Source organism: Abramis brama, assembly GCF_963993115.1.
Source record: "Abramis brama genome assembly, chromosome: 2".
In the NCBI taxonomy this organism is placed as follows: Eukaryota; Metazoa; Chordata; class Actinopteri; order Cypriniformes; family Leuciscidae; genus Abramis; species Abramis brama.
This window is the reverse complement of record NC_139964.1, coordinates 25,910,512-25,932,810: the sequence shown is the minus strand read 5'-3', so window position 1 is coordinate 25,932,810 and position 22,299 is coordinate 25,910,512. Positions and strand designations below refer to the sequence as shown.

The following is a 22,299-nucleotide window of genomic DNA, read 5'->3' as shown; positions in this document are numbered from 1 at the left end:
GTCCAGTTCTGGTCAATACAGGTGAGTGTTCAGCACCAAAGACTCGTCCTTTCTGTTTTTATTTATGTTGTGAGATTCACACTTCATTGTAAACAGTAGAGGGTGAAAGATGCTGAATGAATTATAATAAAAACTCTTTTAAAAGCAATAGTGGTTACCAACATTACCTGTCCTCACTGCCTGGAGTAACATCTCAGTGGTTGCTCAATCTGCGCATCATTGTCCTTCACTTAAAAAATATTTATTATACACTCTCTCCATATAGAAATGTCATTACCCCAGAGCAGGTCATGAGATCTCCCTGTAGAACAGCAGAATAAAACCCCAAACCCACAAAGACAAATACATTATTGTCTTCGCATCCATTGGTATTCATGTATCCAGTTTCATTGTCCAGTCTTACTCTGTTCATTTGTTACCAGGATACATGCAAAACAAACATTGTGCGCATTACAGGTTGTAACTGAACCTCTTCCATCAAAAATATGGGGTTTATCTGTATAACGTACGGCACGCAGTCCTCTTTTTAGTGTGTTTATGTCAAGCATTTGAGAGAATATAAAGGTCAACAGTCTGAGATTGAGCAAAACTGGATAAGTTGACTGGTGTAAGCATGGTTGGGATGAGATTGGACACTGGAGGAGCTGTTAGTACTGGATATCGAAGTTATTTGTGAACATGTTCCCTCTGGTCATTCCATCAGAAACTCAGTTTATTTTGATTTCATGAGGAACTTCTGAAAGCGCATTTGCATCAGCCTTCATACCTGTGATTCAGCTCCACCCCTTATATCGGCCATATCCGTGCTGATTCTCACAGCCTCATCACTATCCCAGTGTCTTCATTGGAAAGAGCATCAGAATTTCCACAGCTCTCCGTCGACTGCAGAAACACACAGGTATGTGTCATATTATGAGCATAGCAATTTTAGATTTAAAAAAGATGGGGATCATATTCTTTACTTTAGATTATGTGCTTCCACAGTCACTTTGTGATGTTTGGATACAGATAATTGCTATATGAAAACCTGAGATAAAGATAATAGCAATATTAAAGTCACTGGACAAATGCTCCCCCACACTTTTGCAAAACTCAGAAACGTACTTATACATACAATTCACTGCAGTTTCCAGACGAATTGAACACTGGTGGCAGTAAAACTTATCTACCACATAAATGACCCAATTTAAATACACATTCATCGTTCCAGCAGTGAAGTATACCTTCATTTCCTGGTCTCCTTCATCTATTCAGTATATTTGTCTTTAGGCTTAGAAATGTCTCATTGTTTTGTTTTGTTTGTATTTTTTGTCCATACAATGGAAGCCAATGGAAACGGTTTGGTTAAAGGATTAGCTCACCTCAAAATGAAAATTTCCTGATAATTTACTAATAATCCAAGATGTCCATGTCTTTTTTGAGGAAAACATTTCAGGATTTTTCTACACACAATGGACTTCAATGGCAACTAGAATGTTGAAGTTCAAATAAATGCAGTTTCAATGGGCTTTGAAGTGCTTTAAAGGGCTCTGCACGATCCCAGCATGAGGAATGGGGTCTTATCTAGTGAAACGATCAGTCATTTTATAACAAAAAATAAAAATATATATACTTCTTAACCACAATTGTTCATCTTGTGTTGGTCTGCGACATGCCTTTCTAAGTTATTTGTCTGTGTACTCCGGTTCAAAAACGGTAGGGAAGGGCGAAAAATTCCATCTCATTTTCTCTTACAATTTCAAAATCGTCCGACATCTTTGTTTTAATTTATTAATATTATTTTCTTCTTTTTTTCGTGACCTTTCCAACGTGATGATGTACTACGTGGCGTGTTGCAGACCAGCACAAGACGAACAATTGTTGTTAAAAAGTATATAAATGTAAAAAAAAAATTGAAAATGGCCGATCATTTCCCTAGATAAGAGCCTTATTTCTCGACTGGGATCGTGCAGAACCCTTTGAAGCACTTCAAAGTCCTTTGAAATGGCATTGATTTGAACGTCAACATTCTGGTTGCCATTGAAGTCCATTGTGTGTAGAAAAATCCTGAAATGTTTTCCTCAAAATGCTTAATTTATTTTCCACTGAAGAAAGAAAGACATGCACATCTTGGATGGCACTGGGGTTAGTAAATTATCAGGAAATTTTCATTTTGAGGTGAACTAATCCTTTAACAACATTCTTTAAAACATATTTTATGCTCAACTTAAGAAGGAAACTCATAGGTTTGGAAAAACATGAGGGTGAGTAAATGATGACAGAATTTTAATTTTTGGGTCAACAAACCCTTTAATATTATTTTTTACTGATACAGATAAAAAGTCATAATTATGACATCAAAATTTTAAAATTTCATTTTGCAATTTGTTTACAGACATTTCTAATTCTTAAAGGAGAACTCCGGTCAATTTTAACATTGAGCTCATTTTTTTGTAAATTTGGAGTGCTGTCAGTACAGAGAACAACGACAAAAATCGGTGTTGCCTAGTGTTATCCTCTTTTTAAAATTTGCACCCTGTTGACTTCAATGGGGCAAGTTTTAAACCTGCTTTTAGCCTCTTAACATCCTTGATGTGTCATTACAAGTGCACAGCCAATGTGAGTGATTCCTTCAGAGTGAACACGGTGAATCTGACTGCAGTAGATGTGAAAGATATGAATAAAAATGAAGTTAATTCAGCCAGTGCACATACCTGTATTTACTTCCTGTTTTCGGTCGAAGTCCACAGTAGTCGATTGTCGAGATTGTCGAGTAGGCAACACCGATTTTTGTCGTTGTTCTCTATACTGACAGCACTCCAAATTTACAAAAAAATTAGTTCTCTTTTAATAGACTTTTTATATAATAATTGTGACCTTTAAATTATGATTTAACAACAATTATAATAAACAATAATTATGTATGATTTTTTTTTCTTATGTGGAGGAAATGGGCTTCCATAAATATGACCTCAAAACACAATAAAAATAAATAATGATCAAATGCAGTTTGATAGAGAACTTGGGAGAAATGGCCTTTTCAATTCTGACTTATAAACCTCATGCTGTGCCGCCATTTGTAAATCATGGCTTTCTGTTTTCCAGCTCCAATGGCCGTAGTTTACCCATCACCGGCCATGTCTTCATCCATCGTAACTCAGACAGTCCAGTCTTCAACTGTTTGTGAGTGTTGATGTCTTGTGATTCAAGACTCTGTTTAAAGCTGTCATGACATGGATTATTTTATTTTAGAATATTCAATGAGGTTCACTTTTAATGTTAAGTTTTTTTGCACAAAAAACAAATAGGCTTTATATATATATGGAATCATTTACAGACAAACCATTAAGAAATCATTTGCTTATAGTTTGTGATGCAGAAATTGAGCGAGCCTCCAGTGTAGACAGCGTCAGTGATTATAATGGATTCTTTTTGCTTTTGACGCGACGCTCACATCCGTTGTAAGCAAATGTCAGCTGTTAAGAGACTGAACGCCAGTGGGCGGGGCATTCTGATGCAAAGTTTATAACTATTCGTCAATAACTTGCTTTAGAGGCAGTCATATGCAAATGTATTTTCCCATGTGGCGTCACAGATCCCTTATAATGAGGAGAATGTTTAACGCTATGATGGAGGTTTTATGCAGGATGTTTTAATGATACAAAGACCTCTTATATGTCAAAAGATCAAGGCAAATTTGATTTCTCATGTCACGACTCCTTTAAATGACAACCAGAACACTTTAATATAAGACTATAACATGAATAAAAACTGTTTACAGGCTAAAATGTCCTTATCTCAAGGATTTTTTAAAGCTTTTAAAACAGTCAACAACACATAAAGGGCGCATCAGAAGCCAGACTGGTTCTGTAGGTTTTCATCATGAGCTTTTTTTCTCTTTCAGCTCCAATGGTAGTTTACAACCAACAGCCCGCCATGTCCACCGTCACTCAGATGGTCCAGCCTGCGCCTGCCCCGGGTGAGCAGAAAAGCTATAGTTTAATAAGGCTCTGCTTCAGTCAAACACTAGAAGGTTCATGCATGATGCATGATGCATATGAATAGAATAGTATGTTAGAGGTTTATGAAATGTATTTCATCAATCTGATCTCTTCATGTATAGTGATAGTGTCACCAAATCTGACTGAAACTCCTGGGCAGATGAGATGTCCTTACTGCCAGCAGCAGATCGTCACACAGACGACATACATCAATGGAACGATGGCGTGGGTAATCTGTGGTGTTCTTGGCATCTTTGGGTAAGGAACTATTCCCAGCTAACAAGGAACACTTTAAGAACTTTAAGAACGCACTAATTCTCCTCTGTTTTTTCTGTCCAGGATCTGGCCATGTTGTTTGATTCCTTTCTGTGTGAAATCCTGCAAGGACGTAGAGCATCACTGTCCAAGCTGTAAAAGCCTTGTCCATGTGTACAGACGCATGTAGCTGGTTCTCTGAAGCAAACAAAACTTTTCTGCCAGCATCATCTAGACATTACTGGACCTCCAAATTCAAAGAAAAATAACACCATGTCATGAAAAGACTCATATTAGGCCGTGAGACAGAGGGTTGATCGGTACCATTTTGAGGGATTAAACCGCATGGTGATTTTTGTGTAGGTATATGACCCTGTATTTGAAAAATGTGTGATAGCATTAGATTCAAGGTAGTTTTTGGTTACGGAGGACGATTTTCAAACATGTCAAGAAAAAGGATAAATGAAATTTGTATAAAAGTATTGAGTTTGTACAAATTTGTATAATTTGTATTTGTATAGTATCAGAGCTTGAGGAAGCATGGTGTATGATACACTTGTCTTCTGGCATTCCCTTCTCCTTTTCCATGTTGAAGTGGATAGCACCACCACTAAGCCTGAAACAGCATAAAACATTTGATTATCACACCTCCAGAAAAGTACTTGCACAAAATTCTCAAGTAGAATTCCGTGAAAAAGTCCAAATCAGAAAAAGCATGGGATCAAAACACAAAACAAAACAGCCATATCACCATAAACTGTTGTTCAATAGAACGATTTTTTTTAAACGATTTTCAACTCAAAGTTTCTCAGTGCCCCAGAGGCCTAGAAAGGTGGTTGACACTTCATTTTAAAGCCCCGACACTGCCTCTTCCAATGCAAAAAAACAACCGTTTGGATTATAGAAGCATTTTTCTCTCTTGTAGTCACCGAACACCTTACCTTGAGATAGGATGATATAAGTGTTGATTTCTCATGAAAGCTACCATGGATCGGATGTTATCACACATTTTCCAACACTAGAGATGTGTACCTTCGTGAAAATCAAAAAGAAATTTAATCCCTCAAAATGGTACCGGTAGCCCAAATTTGGGGTCCCGTCTCATGGCCTATATGGGTTTATTTTTCCTTCTTCAAGAAGGAAAATTAAACCCATATGGTCTCGTCACGTCATGGTGTTATTTTTCTTTGAATTAGGAAGTCCAGTTGTATATTCTGATTCTCCATATGATTTATGTCTTTCTTGTTTTTCTTATTCTGTATGATAATTTTACGTAATCAAACAGAATATAAACTTTTTTTCCCCAACAATAAAAAAAAACCAACAAGATTTGTTGTATTAGATTATGACAGGGTATTTCGGATCAAATTTATACAAGAAAACACAAAGGTTTTATATTATTTGGCTCTTTTTATTTGACTGCAACTATTCTCAGTAAAGACAATTAACATTCATGCCTTTTTGTCCCTCTACGTTGCATTCTCTTAAATACATTGAGTCAAGGAAAATAAACAATTCTTTGGCTGTGACAGAATTAAACTACTCTTGCATGGATGTCACTGACACTGTCACTGACACAGTATAGTGTAACGAGGCAGACTGGAACATAGAAGGAAGCAGGATCCAAATGCAGCAGTACTTTTATTAAATAAACTAAAGACTAGACAGACTTAAAAACTCAGACATAGGGAATGGCACAACCAACATCTAACAACATCATGAACCTACAAACACTGTAACAAGACACAGGGTTTAAATACAGAGACTAACAAGCTAAACAAGATATCAAGAGGGCGTGGTTAATCAGAAACACCTGGGCATACTAATAAACTAGAAAAACTACAAAACATGACACAGAACAGGAAAAAAAATTTGTGGAACACATTCCAAAAAGGGGAACCACCGAGATATAACCCAGACAGGGGAAACCGGGAACACAACATCTTACAAAAGAGACACGCAAGAACAACGACCAACAAAAGACAACTGAAACACGGGTATAAATACACCGGGAACACAAGGGCTAATGATGAACAGGTGTGGACAATATGTTACTATGGAAACTAATGAAGGTAACTACCAAGACAAACAGGAACTAAACACAGGAAGAGAATATATGGACAATGGACAAAGAAATATATCATATGACAACATTGATAAACAGAGACCCAGGGAACGTTACAGTAGTAACATTTAAATACATTGGTCCAACTACAACGTTTCAGAACAATGTATAAATAACATTCTGAGAACATTATTAAAGACCAGATAACTTTGAACAAATGTTCTTAAAATGTTACTTGAAGAACGTTTGTTCATACATTTTAGAGTTTGCCATTAACCAATTTATGAGGCTTAACAACTTCAAAATGAGCTCATTCAATAAGAATTTCCTTTGTGCCCCCTTAAATCCCCCACAATCCTTTGCACACATTCCTATTCATGAAAAAGAACTGACGGAAAACGAGTCAGCACTGAGTTTATCTGAGTTCATTATGAAATTTAAGACACAAATCATGTTTTCGGAGGCATACATGTCATCATTTGTTTTGTTGTAAATTAATCACTTAACACTAAATTGCCAATAATGTAATCCACTGGGAGACCGCAGACGCTTGTCATTACATTAAAGATTTTTAATAAACCGTATTTTCACACGTGAAACAATCACATCTCAGCCTTAAAAAGTCAAGACAAATGCAACCTTAGTAAAGAATAATCTAAAGAGTGCAATACAACACACAGGCGAAGCCAACAGTCGATACATGGTCACTCAAAAACAAAAATCAGATACTAGGACGCCATCTAGTGGCTAATAAATGAAACAGCAACAAATGAAAACTGCCCTAGTACCTACACAACCTCAATTTGTTTTATAAACACTTTTTGTTGTAGGCCTACTGGTTGAAACTCTCTTCTTATCCTGATAGAATTAAATTATAGAAGTGGTCTAAATATTAAAACAGTGTTTAACCCCTTATCAAAAATGTTACATTATTAACAGGCTTAAATTTGGCATTACCGCCACTTTGAAACTAGAGCGAGAGATCTAACAAAAATCAGTTATAATGAAGGTTTATTTAAACGCATTATGCACAAAAAACAGAGCTACTGCATAATTTAGACACACACACACATACATCAAAAATCAGCAAATGAATCTCAACAATGGTGCCATTAAAAAAAATAACATTCAGCTGCATTATTGATTCATTCTGCAGTGAGTTGTGTACTATGCTGGAACCCAGCATGCATTGCGACATGAAACTTTTGATTGTCGCCATTGTTGAGATTCATGTGCTGATAGTTGATGTCTGTGTGTGTCTGAGTCAAGCAGCGGTTCAAAATGTTTTATGCACTATATGATTTCAATATGCTTCAAAATAACTGAATGAAACATTGCTGGATCTCATGCTGTAGAATCACAGAGATACTATAATCAATAAATAAAAAATTAAAATACCCATAAAATCAAAGATTAGACACAGGAAGAGATCTGTGAATCAGACGAGTCCAAGACGATTATAGCATCGCCACAACAGCCCAAAACACCTGACCAACCTCCTCTTGGCTTTTTCTTGCCATAATAAATGTGTTTTATAAACTCACAGTTACAGCAGCCAGAGAAAAACTAACAATAAAGAATCAAGAGTCCAACTAAAGCGAATATTGATCACCATAATGGTGACTACACACTTTTTTATTTTCAATAAAACATCAACAGCTAAACCTCTGTTAATTCTCAACAATAACTTTTGTACATGTATGAAAGAAATAATGTTAAACTAGGTTGTAAACTGGTTTCACACTCTGGCTGGAAGTCCTTGTGCTTCTCTTTTTCTCTGTTCTTCCATGATTCTGCTTGTTAAAGGTGAACTAAGTAACTTTTTTTACCTTAACCAAACAGCTTCGGAGTCATTGGAATAGTTATATGACTTTTTTCGGGTTGAATGGTGGTCGTCTCGCACCCCCCAAGCGCCTGTGAGCCGAAAAACCACCCTCTCCACAAATGCCTACCCTACCTTTAAATAAAGGCCATTTATGTTAAATATTCAGTACTGGGTGGACCAAAGATGACTTTAAAGAAAGATTTTGTGGGACTACTATTCATAAATTGGTCTCCATTGGTAAATACAACCTTGCAATGCATTCATTGAAAAGATGATCATGGGGAAATAGCCAAAATAAAATGGGCAAAAAATTACCTTTAGATTTACTTCATCATTATTTATCACAAATAACTGGTATGTGTGTGTGTTTGTGCACGAGTGCAGAAGAGCGCTGTGATTCAGCAGTGTTCAGTTGGAGCCTCAGGGCTTCGTCCTCTTACTGTGATTCTACATCACTACATTTTCCACAGGAGAATTACGAAACAAGCTTGACTTGACCTGACATGAGAGTTTCCTTTGAATTACTGAGAGAGAGTACAAAACCATTGTTTTAGAATATATATATATATATTACTGCTACTGCTCTGTACAACTTACCTGTTATTACCAAGTAAAATCGACTTGCTATTGAACTTGCATTTGACATTTAATTGACAATTAACATTTAATTGAAGTAATTAACTAAATATTACTTAATTATATTATTTCACATATAGACTTAAGTAACATCTACTTAACTAGCTAAATATAACAAAATTAACTTTTAACTCCAACAATATAACTCCAACAAAGATAAAGTATATCCTTTACTAAGAAAAATCTAGATACTGTATCATACTGTAAATATGTAACGGAGATAAATGGCATCTGAACACAGAAACCTCAATACTTGGTACACAATACATAAAGACGGTAACATTCAATAGATCGTTTTTGAGTATGAATGTGTCCTTTTGAGTAAAAAATGACACAAAATGGCAAGTTAACAAACCTAACAACAATTGCAATGATAAAACGGTGTAAATACAGCTGGAAAACAGTGGAAGTTTTAAGTTGCATGATGGGAACACCAGTATTAGAAAAATTTAGTAGGTTTTACTTAATTTTATATTGTTGATATTTACGCTTTAATTTCGACAAGCTTGAATTGAGTACTAATATAGGATTTACTTTATTTTTTGAATTCTTGCCTGAACTAACTTTTTCAAGTAAAATTACATTTGATTTCAGAAGCATTTCACCACAGGATGATTTTTATCAGTGTAGTCCTATAAATATGCTGTGTCCTCAGTGTCCTAATGACCCTTCAGTATGATGGACAGCAGTGAGGATAATCCGCCTGTAAAGTTAAGTCAGTACAGTAAAGTTACCAGCTCAGCATCTTCAGCGCTGCATTCATGCCTCACTGAGGTGTTACACATGTTCTTAACAGTGGTTTATACCACATCACTGCTAAAATATTGCATTTACTTACTCACATAAATGTCTCATGAAGTGCTTCCCATGCAGCTAACAAAAACATGTTCAAGAATTTTTGTTCAAAACGTGCAGTTTAAAAAAATTATTTTAAGGGAACTTTACTTTGTAATGTTCTCTGAAACATGAATGATGTATAAACATATTTGAGAAACGTCACTGAAAGAACTTTTGGCTAACGCTTTGTATCGACTCAAAATTGTTAAGTTGCCAGAGCGTTAGCCACAGTACTGAGAGAGAGACCGATCCCTGTGTTAGCCAAGTACGCATAGGCAATACAAAACAAGCTGCGATCACTATGGCAACCCTATTTAAAACATTCAGCTCTCAAGTTCTCCAGCACGAGAGGAGTTTAGCAAGTCATCTGAATGCAGCTTAACCTAATCGTCATCAAGAGATAATCTGTTACGGTGTGCTGACGCATATCTGTATGTGTGTGTGTGTGTGTGTGTGTAAGGCCTCAAGCCAAATAATGTTTCCTAGACATTAGGAATATGATCACGTCTCCTCTCAGATCCCACTTAATATTCACTGTACTAATTACTGGTGAAATAAAATGGCACCTACACATAATGAAAGGAGAGGAGACGTTTCTAATGCTCTGATGGCTCACTGCACCACTGCATGGGATTATCTGAAGGCTACTTAAAGAGACACAATCGCACACACACATAGTACACGTATGACCTGAAGCGCTGGGATCTTTATTACATAAGACTCCCTCAAGTCAGTGCACGCAGACACACACCTGGCACACACACACACAAGTGGACAGTCAGCGGTCAATGACAGAAAGAGGTCTAATAATCAGAGATCTTCATGCCAGAAGTTTGAGAGCCTGGATCATCATGACAGTGTTTTGCTGTGGTTTATTTATAGGCTCTGCTCTGCATCAGTCACAATGCTGCGAATGAAACCCTTCAGAGAGAGAGAGAGAGAGAGAGAGAGATGTGACAGTGAGGATGGACTACATTGGTCCAGTGCGCTTTATATCCACTCAGAAGTGAATCTCAGTCTCTGCTGATCTGCAACTGCTCTCCACCTCAACACTGACAAAAACAGGCTGAGAGAAAGAAGAAGAAGAAGAAGAGAAATAAAGAGAGAAGGATGCTCTCTTACAGATGTAGTGTGTAGGTGTGAAACTGTCACTGATTTTCAACTGTTGAGCACGAAGAACAAGAGCGGCGTTCGGTTGCAATGTCAGCGCGCAAGTGTGTGTTTTTCAGGATTATTCCCACGACACGATAAGAAGAGATTTGGATGGTGGAAATGTGAGTTGAGGAAACTCTCCAGCACTAATAAATACACATCAAGGCTTCATCTAAAACACAATCTGAACTGGTCAGGTGAGTAACAACCTATCGTATCTGTCAGTGGATTATATAACTGTTTTGTCTGGAGATCTAATCTTAGTTCCTCGTCATTTTGCTGTGCTTAAGTGACTCCTATAAATTTGATCCTAAAGTTGTTTATGTTTGAACATGAATGTGTGTTTGTGTGCATGTGTGTGTGTGTGCGCGCGCTTGTGTTTTTCTGGCTATGTAAATTGCGTGCTGCTCCATCTAGGCCAGCCCACGCGCGCCTCTGGTTTCCATAGAAACTGTCGGGGTTTAAAAGGGGTAGAGGATGCGAGACAAAGTGGAAGCTCGTCTTTACACTTGGCTTTTACAACTCGGCAGCAGAGGATGAGCTAATGCATCTGCAAAAAATAGTAGCCGCAACCATTATTTAACCAGGTAAAAGAACTAATAGGGACTAGAGTGGCCTTGCAGCAGACAAACACAAATGGAAATAACCAAAAGCCAAAAGAAAACAGGATGCAGAGTCAATTTAAGTGTCACGCACAACTAGATGTGAAAGTTGTATTCCTGTGCAAAACAAACCATCATCACAAGGTGAAAAAGTAGATGGGAAAATATAAAAGCCAGAGTTAAACCTAAGATGGATTTATGAATAACCAGTGTGAGTTCCTGTTAAAACACCAATCATTTTCTTTTACTTGTATTTAACCGCAAAAGTCCTAGTGAATAATTATCCAATCCAATAACCAATGGAAGTTACAGCAGAGTCTGTCTTCCTCTGTAGAGTTTAATTATGTAATAATTATGTAAGAATACTTCAATATTTAATATTTATTTATATTTATATTCAGTGACTTATTTTTTATTATTATTTGAATTAATGCATAATTCGCAATACTTTATGCAATAGTTCACTGCCACAAAGAAGTGTAGTTTTGTCTTTAACTTGTAATTTTTTTAAGTTGCCATGAAACAGAAGTTGCGATAGTCTTTTACTCCCTATTGTGACGTTTATCTGAGTGAAACTGCTTCTCGAACAAGAACAAATGTAGGGTGGGGCTTGATTTTGTCCGTGGGGAATTGATTGGGTGGTTGTGGTTTGCTATTGGTGGATCTCATGTGAGTGACAGGTTGCTCCGCCCTCATGCCAGTGAACACATCATCAGAGGCCCTGTTTACACCTGGTATTAAGATGTGTTTTGGTCGATCGGATCACAAGTGAACGACACTAAATACAGGTGTAAACTGGGTTTAAAGCGTTTTGAGCTTGTCCACTTTCAACCACTTCCAGAGGAAGTTGAAAACGCATTCTCATGTGATCGAATGTGTTCAAACAGCCACAAAACACCGTCTTCTCTCCGTCTACTGATCTAATGCGTGAACATTATGAGAAGAGCTCTAGCCAGATGGGATTTAAACTATCGGCTTGAGACTTGGTTTGAAGATGAAAAACGTATCAAGCACAATGTTCTCTCATCATTCCCGATTTCTAACACACACTCACAGCGTTCGCTGATCTTGCGTCTGTCAGAGCAGAAACTAAAGCTGATGATCTTCGTGTGTTTTTCCTTTTTCTCCGGTAGTGTTCATATGTAAATAGCGTGAGTTTATTTTGTCCATTATATCAAGAGATCTGAAAAAACACACACATTTCCCCGCCCATAGACCCTCCCCTCGAAGAAATCAGGACAGAAGTGACTGAAAGTGGATAAAAGAGACGGATTAAAACACCAGGTGTGAACGGGAATGTGTCTCCCTCGTCTACTTGTGATCCGATCGACCAAAACACATCTTAATACGTTGAAAAACAAGAATTGTGAATTACGATTTCATAGTTACTTTAATGTTGTGATTCATCTCAGAGCTGGTTGGTTTAGTTAATTTCTTTGGTTACACTATTTTAAGGTGCCATTGTTACAGTGTAATTATATATATAAGTACTGAGTAATATTAAGCAACTACTATGTACTTGTACTTACTATAGGTTTAGGGTATGATTAGGATTTGGTTGAGGGTAAGTTGCATGTAATTATGCATAATTTAATGTATGGCAAGTACATGTAACATATGTAACAAGGACACTGTAAAATAAAGTGTTACCAAATAAAGTGTTACCATGTCTTTTAACAGAAAACTTTTTTTGAATTCTTTTCACAGTAAACGAATGAAAAAAAGAAAATTCATCTGTGCTCTTTCTCTTACAGCCATGGCTCTAAGCCCCACCCTCATCTTCACTCTCGCTCTGATTGGCTGCTGCGCTCTGGAGGACCCGCCCACGCTTCAGGCTCCGCCCCCTCCTCATGGGTGTAGCGCTACAGTGGACCCGCCCTACAGAGTTCTGTGCGACCTGGAGTCCGTGTGGGGCGTGGTGCTGGAGGCCGTAGCGTGCGGTGGGACCGTATCCGCTTTGACTCTGGTCATGATTCTGTTAGCCAAGCTGAAAACGGTAACAGAACCGGAGAAACGGTGTGGCGTTGGTCCCCTCCTCCTCCTATTGGGCGGAACGGTTGGTCTCTTCTGCCTATCACTGGTGTTCTTGGTGGGGCGTGGTGAGGTGCTCTGCATAGTGCGGCGTGGTCTGTGGGGGGCGCTGTTCGCCATGTGTTTCTCGTGTTTGCTAGTGCAGGGAGTGCGACTGAAGAAGCTAGCCGGAGGGAGGCGGAGCCTAGCGGGGAGTTCTCTCGCGGGATTGGCTGTCGCACTCACCGTGGTTCAAGGCATCATCGCTGGAGAGTGGCTGCTGCTTACGGTGGTCCGCGAGGGACACGCCGCCTGCGATTACCTGCCTTTAGACTTCGTGTTGGTGTGTAGCTACGCTCTAGTGTTGTTGCTAGCCGCCACTGTGTTGTCGTTAGCCGTGGTGTTGTGCGGCGGGAGCAACCGAGAGGAGTCGAGCAGGAAGTGGATGAAGTGGAGGTGTAACGCCGTCTGGCTTTTCCTCTCATGTCTCTCTTCGCTTCTACTCTGGGTCGCCTGGCTCGGTCTCTATCTCTACGGCAATGCTGGCATCATAACCGCGGCGAAGGATTGGGATGAGCCGGCATTGGCGGTTGCCTTAGTGACCGAGGGTTGGATACTGTTGTTGTTTCACGCTATCCCAGAAACGCACCTGTGTTTGCGTCCGTCCGGTCAGAGGAACGCAGACTCCGGGCAGAACTACTACGACACCCCTCAGCCCCCGGCGGCGCAAAGTTACCATGACGACGAGCGGCCAGCAAATCCCAGAGCGCCGTTCACAGAGAGTCAGGCGTACACTGTAGAGGAGCACAGCGCAGGTGGGTCGTTAAACAAAAACATGTGCAATGTTATGGGGAGGTTAGGTTTTGGTTGTAAAAAAAACTTAAAATAACCATATCCCAGACAGCAACATAGTGTCGGCCCAGATCCGGGCCACATCTGGAACATGTGGATTCAACGCGTACCAGATGTGGGCCGGATCTGGGCCGACACTATGTTGCTGTCTGAGATTAGAGAACGTTCTGAATATAGGTTCTCTTTAGGTTGTTACAAAAACCTACCTTAAACGTTCTGGGAAGGTTAGGTTTTGGTTACAAAAAAGAAGCTACAGAGAATGTTTCTAGAACGTTATTATTTGGTTCTCAAAAAAATAACCAAATGGCAAGTTTGGCAACCATATGGGAATGTTAGGGGAATGTTTGTGTTTTCAGGGGAGAAACATGCAAAACTTTTAAAGCTCATTTAATTGCCCATATGTTTAAATAATTCATATTTTTTCTTTCAGCTTTATGCTGTATTGACAGATTAGTGCTATTACACAGATTTCTTATATACATATATATTATATAATAATATACATATTTAATATAAATTGTTGTGGTTTTCACAGTTCTGCAGGCTGGAGGTTATCATAACGGACTGATCCGGCCCGCAATGCCCTTCAGGAGTCACGTTTACCAGCCCACTGAGATGACACTGCTCATGAATGCAGGACCGGTGAGATACAATACTATACATTAACAATACGTTTAGATACTGAATGAGTATCTCAGTCTCACACACACGATTCACCTCCTGCTCTGTGTTTCAGATCCCAACCGCCCCTCCAAACTTCACAGGGAGGCATCTGTGGTGAGACCGGCTAACATGGCAATAATGTCCTCTTCTACTTCTTCGGCTGGCTTCACAGGGTCAAAAGGCACTTTATTAAGGCTCCATGTTAATAATTTGGGAATGCTCCACTAATAAAAAGACCTAAAGTAGGGTGACCATACGTCCTGTTTTACCCGGACATATCTGGCCAGGATTTCGAGATCGCCCAAAATGCTCGGGATTCGTCTTTTGCTTTCTACAGTCACCATTCATTATGTTTACATTATTACGTTATTTGACACTGACACGTACGTGCCAGCTTTGCAGGTCATGCATTCTGATTCACACGGATCCCGATCGAGACGAAAACACAGGAATTTTCTTAGCAATGCTTACACGCACATCAACCGATCACTTGTTTAGCGTTCATGTAAACACTACATTCAGATTAACCAATCGGAATTAATTCAGTACTACTGAATCAAAAGGTGTACATGTAAACAAAATGAATGGCGACGAGAAAGCAAAAGCCGAATCGCGGATATTTTGGGCGATCTCGAAATCCCGGCCGGACATGACCTGGAATATGGTCACCCTACCTAAAGTAAAGCTGTTTTAATTTAACGGGCATTTTCAACATGGGAGCAGGCTAATTTTGCACATGATCTCTTTTAAGTGCTTAATACAAAATACAGGAAGCATTACATATTTGATATCACACTGATGATGTCTGTTTAGATTAAACGAATCAGACAAATCTGATGAGGACCTGTCAGAATTTACATAAAAAGATAAGTCCGTACGTAACGCCATTCACAAGCCCATTTTACTTACATAATGCGACATTTCTGAGCGTAAGAGAATAATTGTTTATATGAATTAATGATTTTAATCATTGTGAAGTGATTGGCTGTTTAAAAGTGTCACTATATGGCAAGTGATTGGAACATGTTCTAAGCATGTTTTGCTAATGTTCTCATTAAGTTATGAAAACGTTTTTGTTTTTTTTTCCTGAATGTTAGCTGAACGTTCAAAGCGTCCAGGTTTTAAATGTTTTAAAAACACTTTTTCTTGGGGATATAACTTTTGAATATTCTCCGAACATTCTGAAACAAGTAGCAGCATTTAAAAAAACATTATTTTTGTACTAACATTTTGAGAACATTATTAAAGACCAGATAACACTGAACGAATATTCTATAGAGAGCAAAGGCTGGGTTCTGGAAGTTAAAACTTCATTCATTTTCTCCATAGGGAAATTGATTTTTAACGATAACTTATAAATGTTCAAAGACATCCTTACTGTGAGCTGTGAGGTTGTTAATCAATGCTGAAGATGCATTTCTGCTGAAGATGTCAGCCCACATTATTTTTAGCTTATTTTTAAAATAATCGTGTTTAACAGTGGAATTCCTGGTGAAAAACTACATTACCCATGATGCTGTTCAAAAATGCCACCAATCAGAGAGTCGAAACAAGCAACAGGCACCAAAATAGCTCCGCCCACTACCATGAAGCGCTGCTAATGTGCTTTTATATTTGTAAAGATATATGCATATTTTGCAAAAAACTTCAAATATATTGTTTTTATTATACAATCAACATTTGTAAATGAGAAGTTGTAAATTTCTCAATCGTTTTTAATTCAATTATACTTAATGGGATTGTAGTTCTTCTCACCACCTTACCAAAGCTGTTAAGTAGGCTACACAGTCTTGTACCTTTGTCTTTTTGTCCAATTTTAAAACTTTTTAGCTTCAGATCAAAGTTTTTAGTGTGATTCACCTTATAGCTGACTGGCTTAATGGCTTATAACAAATACTTTTTAAAATCCCAATGGGAGAAATAAATGGGGAAAAAAACCTCCGGATCTAGCGGGCGCTGTTGCACTCAATTACGTTACTGGAATAACATTTGTTCATAACTTTGAGAGAACCTTGCCAGAACGTTCTGAGAATGTTCCGTTTGCTGGGTGGGGATTTGTGATGTCAGTCAATAAGGCCTGTTTACAAAGAATAACATGCACAAAATTGTGTATTAAGGAAGTAAATAGGGGTTTTCATGTGATTTCATGTTGACTTTACAGAGAGATTGTGTGAGAGAGAATGAAAAATGTATTATCTAATTAATTTCTAGCCTTAGCAAATCTTCTGCCTGCATTCCACTGTAAATAATCAAAATCTATAACTTTGAAATTTATTAAAATGTATTTAATTTACTTAAACTGTTTTGTATAAATTGTCCAATTGTTAAACCTTTTTAAAATGTTTATCTTTATGTTTGTTTTGATATCACATCAGCGTTTGGTGTTTTTTTCCCACACTTTGCACGCTTCATTGCCAGTCTTCATGATGCAGTTGATGCTATTCATCTATGAATTTTACGCCGTGTTTGATCTTGTAAGGCAATACTGTGTTCTTTGGAGTAATGAATGTGTATGAATGCTGCAGTCTCACAGAATGAGACACTTTCAACAGGGTCGGTGGAAAAGCCTGAATTCGCTCTTTATTATGCTCATGATGTTCAGATCTATCGCACAGAATGGTTGTATTTTCCCCTATATTGATGTCTCTATATTTTAAACAAATTATAATAAACATTCCTACCGTGTTTTCAAATCGCCTCCTGTCACTGTTCGCAAACTGCGTTGTGCGCATGCGCACACGCGTTCTTCTGGTTGTTTAAAAATGGCGGTTGATGCATTTTCTAGCGGACGCGTTCAGTTGCTGTTACCAAGGAAGTGGACGAGCGATTTCTTCCGGATTAAGAGTCAAAGGGAAAGCTTTCCCACGTGTGGCGAATGTGTAAGTAATAAAACATACATGTAACTCAAATAAATAATAAGTTAAACGAGTAATAATATTAACCTGCTGTTAGCGAAGCGCTCGCTCGCTTCATTTACTTATGCACGTAATTTAACTGCGTTTTAACGATACAAGTTGTTTGAATAATGTTGTTATAATAAGATGCTTCTGTATTTTACAAATTAAAAGATATTTTAAACAAATTAACCTAACTGTCATGGCATACACACATCAACCTAATGTCATTTTTATGTTTTTCCTTCTCGACACAAACAGCCTAGACCTGAATAAGTTAATGAAAATACATTCACGCTAAATAATTAAAGGGTTAGTTCACCCCAAAATGAAAATTATACCATAATGCACTCACCCTCAAGCCATCCTAGGTGTAAATGAGTTTCTTCTTTCAGCCAAACATAGTCAATCGGAGTTATATTAAAAAAATATATATATCCTGGCTCTTCCTATCTTATAATGGGAGTGAATGGTAACCTACTTAGATTTTGAAGCCCACAAAGAATATCCATCCATCATAAAATATATCCATATGGCTCCAGGGAGTTAATAAAGGCCTTATGAAGCAAAGTGATGCATTTTTGTGAGAAAAATATCCATATAACGTCATAATCACTGGCTAGTTCCAGTGCAAGAGTGACCTAAAAATAGTTTACTTCTTATAACTTATGAATATACATTTGAATGTTACTGATAAATATGAATGTCATTTATCTGTCCCAAATAATGTTGTGTTTTCCTGCGTTTGCAGATGGTGAAGGCTGATCCAGAATCCGAAATCTGAGAAAAATCAACAAGCAGAACCAATGAAAAGCAACTCAAGGATGCAAAAAGCAAGAAGAACAAAGAGAAGAGGTTTTTGAGAAATCCACTGACGGTTTCATTCAACTCAGGAGAACATGGCTGTTGATGGGGTGACCAAAGAGAAGAAGAAAAAGAAGAAAATAAAGGTGAAGGAAGAAGTCGTCGTCGTTCAGGATGCGGGAAACACGAATGTGATGCAGTGTCATGATGTGTCCGTTCAGACTGTTGTGAAAAAAGAACCGCTGAACATAAACGAGGAGAAGAAGAGGAAGAAGAAAAAGAAAGTGAAGGAGGAGGTGGAGGCAAACAGCCCCGTGACGGTGTGTCACGATGTGTCCGTCCAGACTACCGTCAAAGCTGAACGCTCAGAAATCACCATCAGTGATGCTCCTGAAAAGACCATCAAGAAGAAAAAGAGGAAGATGGAGGAGCCAGAACCGCTGCGGGAGGAAGAGGATGGAGAGCATATAGTGTCCAAGAAAAAGAAAGCCAAGAAAAAAGGATATGAAGATGAGGTGGACGGTATTAAAAATAAAACGACGAAAAAGGAGGTGGAGGTCAAAGAAGAAGAAGAGGTTGACATAGGACACGGTGTAGAGACGGTGAAAAAGAAAAAGAAGAAAAAAAGAAAACCAAACATTGAATTGGAGGATGGAGAAACTAAGAAGAAAAAGAAGAAGAGTAAGAAGAAACCTTCTGCAGAAGAAGAGCCGGATGTCGTCATCAGCTCAGAGACAAAGCCGGAGAAGAAGAGCAAGAAGCAGAAGAAGAATTTAAAATGCGCGGATGAAGGCGAGAGTCTTCCCCACGCGAACGGAGGACCCGTCAGCTCGCCGGATAAGAAGACGAAAAAGAACGTCAAGGTGAAGGCTGATGATGTCATCGAGGAGATGGAGGAGGAGCCGGCGGGAAAGGAGGAGAGGAAAGAAGTGCAGAACAAGACGCCGGAAAGAGTTAAAAAGAAGGACATTAAAGAAGAGCGTCGTGAAGCGCTGAGGGCAAGTAAAGCGGTGAGTCTCGTTGAGTTTTATTCTGTGGCGGAAAAACTGAGGCTCATGATTGGCTATTCAAACTGTGACATCACTGTCATGATAATTATGTTTACTTTCAGTGTGGATATTTAACTTTTGTGGTTCATATCAGTGTTATTATGTGTGTATACTTCTATAGTATTTAATCATATTTTTAAATATTTTTATATTTTCAGTTTTCATTTTAGTTTCAGGTACCATTTATTTTATTTTTCAAGTAACAAAAATGTTTTATTACGCTTTAAGTTTCAGTTTTAATTTTAGTTAACTATAGTAACCCTACTTCATATCAATGTTATTTTAGTATTATTTATATACTAATATAGCACAGTAATCTAATATAGTTCACAGTAGTTGATGAACTTTTTTGATCCACTTCAAATGTTGACTACTGTATATTAATATTTTAATTAGCTTTTATTTTAGTAATTTTGTTAAGGATTTTTGCCCTGCTTTAATCATTTTTATTTGTTGTTTGTAAATAAATATATTTATCTTGAATATATTACTTAAACTTTTAATAGTTTTTTTTAAATATTTGTAATAGTTGTAGTTAACAATAAAAACACTGCTTCATATTAGGGTCAATATCCAGGTTTTCAAAAGAATAACAGGATTTATTTACTCTGTGATTATTTTCTCTATGGCAATCAATAAAATTAATATTTATTTATTTTATATAATATTTGTATTGTTAAAAAAACCACACTGTCCTATAAATAAGCTATTTTATTTATGCAAAGTATAATGTCATATCTTGTTTTATGATGCATAACTTGGACATTTTAAGTTTTTTTTCTGTACACTGAAAGAAGAAACGCTCCACGAAGCAAGCAAATCCACAGAAAATCAGATCAGAAATCATTTAACATCCCGCTATGGGGAAGCAGGAATTTACCTCATGTCTGATAAAGAAAGTGTTCTGCGTTTAAAACACTGGCTAGTAGTTTTATCTGACATTAAAAGTGCATCACACACTCATTTCTCCATCTGCACTCAGAGGGATATCGTGTTCCTGTCGGCAAAGCCTGGAAATCAGGACGAAGTTTCAATAGATCAGGTACAGCGCCAGATCACCAATTATGTGTTACATATGATATTCCTCATGTTGAGATGTGATTAAAACACTGTTTTATTCCCCAGGCGCGCCGTCTCGCCCTACAGATGGACATCGACAAGGAGTCGCAGCCGAAGCCGGTCAGTTTCCACATGCGTTGAGTGTATATTTCGGTCCTAAAGCAGCTTTGCAATCAGTACTAAAGTGAGTGTGAATTGTTTTGATCTGTTTGTAGACTCTGGGCCAGTGGGGCACGGCACAGTTCGACAGCCCCGACAGACAGACCAAGTTCCTGCGCTTGATGGGCGGCTTTAAGAAGAGCAGCCAGCCCGTCGCGGGATCCCCCGGCTCCGCCAATATGGCGCTGGGGAAAGAAGGCCAACAGACTTTGCAGCAAGGCCTTCTGGGACAGTTTGAGCGCGCTCAGAGCCACCATATGGACTTCAAAATGAAAGGAGCCGGATTGGGGTTCGCAGCGCCGTCCAATAAGAAGTTTACGATCGATGCTAATGCAAGGAACTCGATGCGATTCGACGACTGAGGGATAGTTCGCCTGAAAGTGAACGCTCTGTCATCATTTACTCAGACCCATGTGCTGGTATGTGTCAGGAATCATATAAGACACTTCTGCCAAGCTGAAAAAAAAAAAAAAAAACTACAGAAAATAAGTCCACCAATATATTTTTGAAATGTATGGAAGCTTGTTTCCGCCATGGAATAGAGAAAAAGGTAATTGCGACTTTTGATCTCACAATTCTGATTTTTTTTTTTTTTTTTTTTGCAATGGCGAAAATATCTCGTAATTCTGACTTTTTTCCTCAGAAATGCGAGATTTACTCAGAATTGTGAGTTATAAAATGTAATTCTGAGGATTTTTTTTATTGTTATTACACTTAATAACTCGCAATTGCGAGTTCATATTTTTTCTCAGTATTGTGAGTTTATATTCTACAAATCTGACTTAATAACTTGCCATTGCAACTTTATATCACTCAGTTCTGAGAGAAAAAAAGTCAGAATTACGAGATGTAAACTTGCAATTATCTTTTACTTTTTTTATTCCGTGGCGGAAACAAGCTTCCATAGAAAGGACAGGATGTTGAGTAAATAATGGCAGAATGTTAATTTCTAGGCGAACTGCTTCCTTTAATGTATGAATCCACATGGGTTTATGAAATACTTGTGTATTTGACAGATTGAAATCTTTTTTTATTTTTTTGGTCCTAAGAGATGTTGTACTCAGGTGAAATATCAGGAGCCGCATTTGAGTTCATCATGGGATTTTCCCATGAAAATGATACTAAAAGAGAATGACAGCAAGAAAGGCTGAATAAAGACACTGGATTAGAGCTGTCATGGTGGTTATGTGATGGTTATCATTATTGGCATTGTATTATTGATGTTTTTGAGGTTTATTCGCAGTGTTTGTTATGCTGCTTTTGTCATTTCGCTGAGACTTTTGACTTGCATTGCATTCAAGGTATATATGCAAGATCTTAAAGTCTGGGGTCTGTAAGATTTTATGATCATCAAGGCTGCATTTATTTGATCAGTAAAAACAGTAATATTGTGAAATATTATTGCAATTTCAAAGAACTGCTTTCTATGTGAATACATGTTCAAATGTAATTCATTC

The 22,299-nt window shown here is 37.9% G+C and overlaps 2 protein-coding genes across 2 annotated transcripts; both read left to right on the top strand.

The window, feature by feature from the left end:
- Positions 1-10,274: 10,274 nt before the first annotated feature.
- gprc5bb (G protein-coupled receptor, class C, group 5, member Bb) lies at positions 10,275-17,570 on the top strand. The gene is made up of 5 exons (XM_084107188.1): positions 10,275-10,947; positions 13,107-14,177; positions 14,750-14,856; positions 14,951-15,119; positions 15,558-17,570. The coding sequence occupies exons 2-4, from the start codon at positions 13,109-13,111 to the stop codon at positions 14,993-14,995; spliced, it is 1,221 nt and encodes a 406-aa protein (XP_083963314.1). The 5' UTR covers positions 10,275-10,947; positions 13,107-13,108; the 3' UTR covers positions 14,996-15,119; positions 15,558-17,570.
- Positions 17,571-17,612: 42 nt separating this feature from the next.
- On the top strand, positions 17,613-22,017 carry knop1 (lysine-rich nucleolar protein 1). Its single transcript, XM_084107187.1, has 5 exons — positions 17,613-17,756; positions 18,523-19,585; positions 20,607-20,666; positions 20,750-20,803; positions 20,899-22,017. Exons 2-5 carry the CDS (start codon positions 18,671-18,673, stop codon positions 21,202-21,204), a joined length of 1,335 nt encoding a protein of 444 aa, XP_083963313.1. The 5' UTR covers positions 17,613-17,756; positions 18,523-18,670; the 3' UTR covers positions 21,205-22,017.
- Positions 22,018-22,299: the final 282 nt, after the last annotated feature.

Coding starts and splice junctions, on each gene's coding strand:
- gprc5bb (XM_084107188.1), top strand. CDS start 13,109: ATGGCTCTAAGCCCCACCCTCATCTTCACTCTCGCTCTGATTGGCTGC. Junction 14,178..14,749: donor TGTAGAGGAGCACAGCGCAG/GTGGGTCGTTAA, acceptor TGGTTTTCACAG/TTCTGCAGGCTGGAGGTTAT. Junction 14,857..14,950: donor TGCTCATGAATGCAGGACCG/GTGAGATACAAT, acceptor TCTGTGTTTCAG/ATCCCAACCGCCCCTCCAAA.
- knop1 (XM_084107187.1), top strand. CDS start 18,671: ATGGCTGTTGATGGGGTGACCAAAGAGAAGAAGAAAAAGAAGAAAATA. Junction 19,586..20,606: donor CGCTGAGGGCAAGTAAAGCG/GTGAGTCTCGTT, acceptor ATCTGCACTCAG/AGGGATATCGTGTTCCTGTC. Junction 20,804..20,898: donor AGGAGTCGCAGCCGAAGCCG/GTCAGTTTCCAC, acceptor ATCTGTTTGTAG/ACTCTGGGCCAGTGGGGCAC.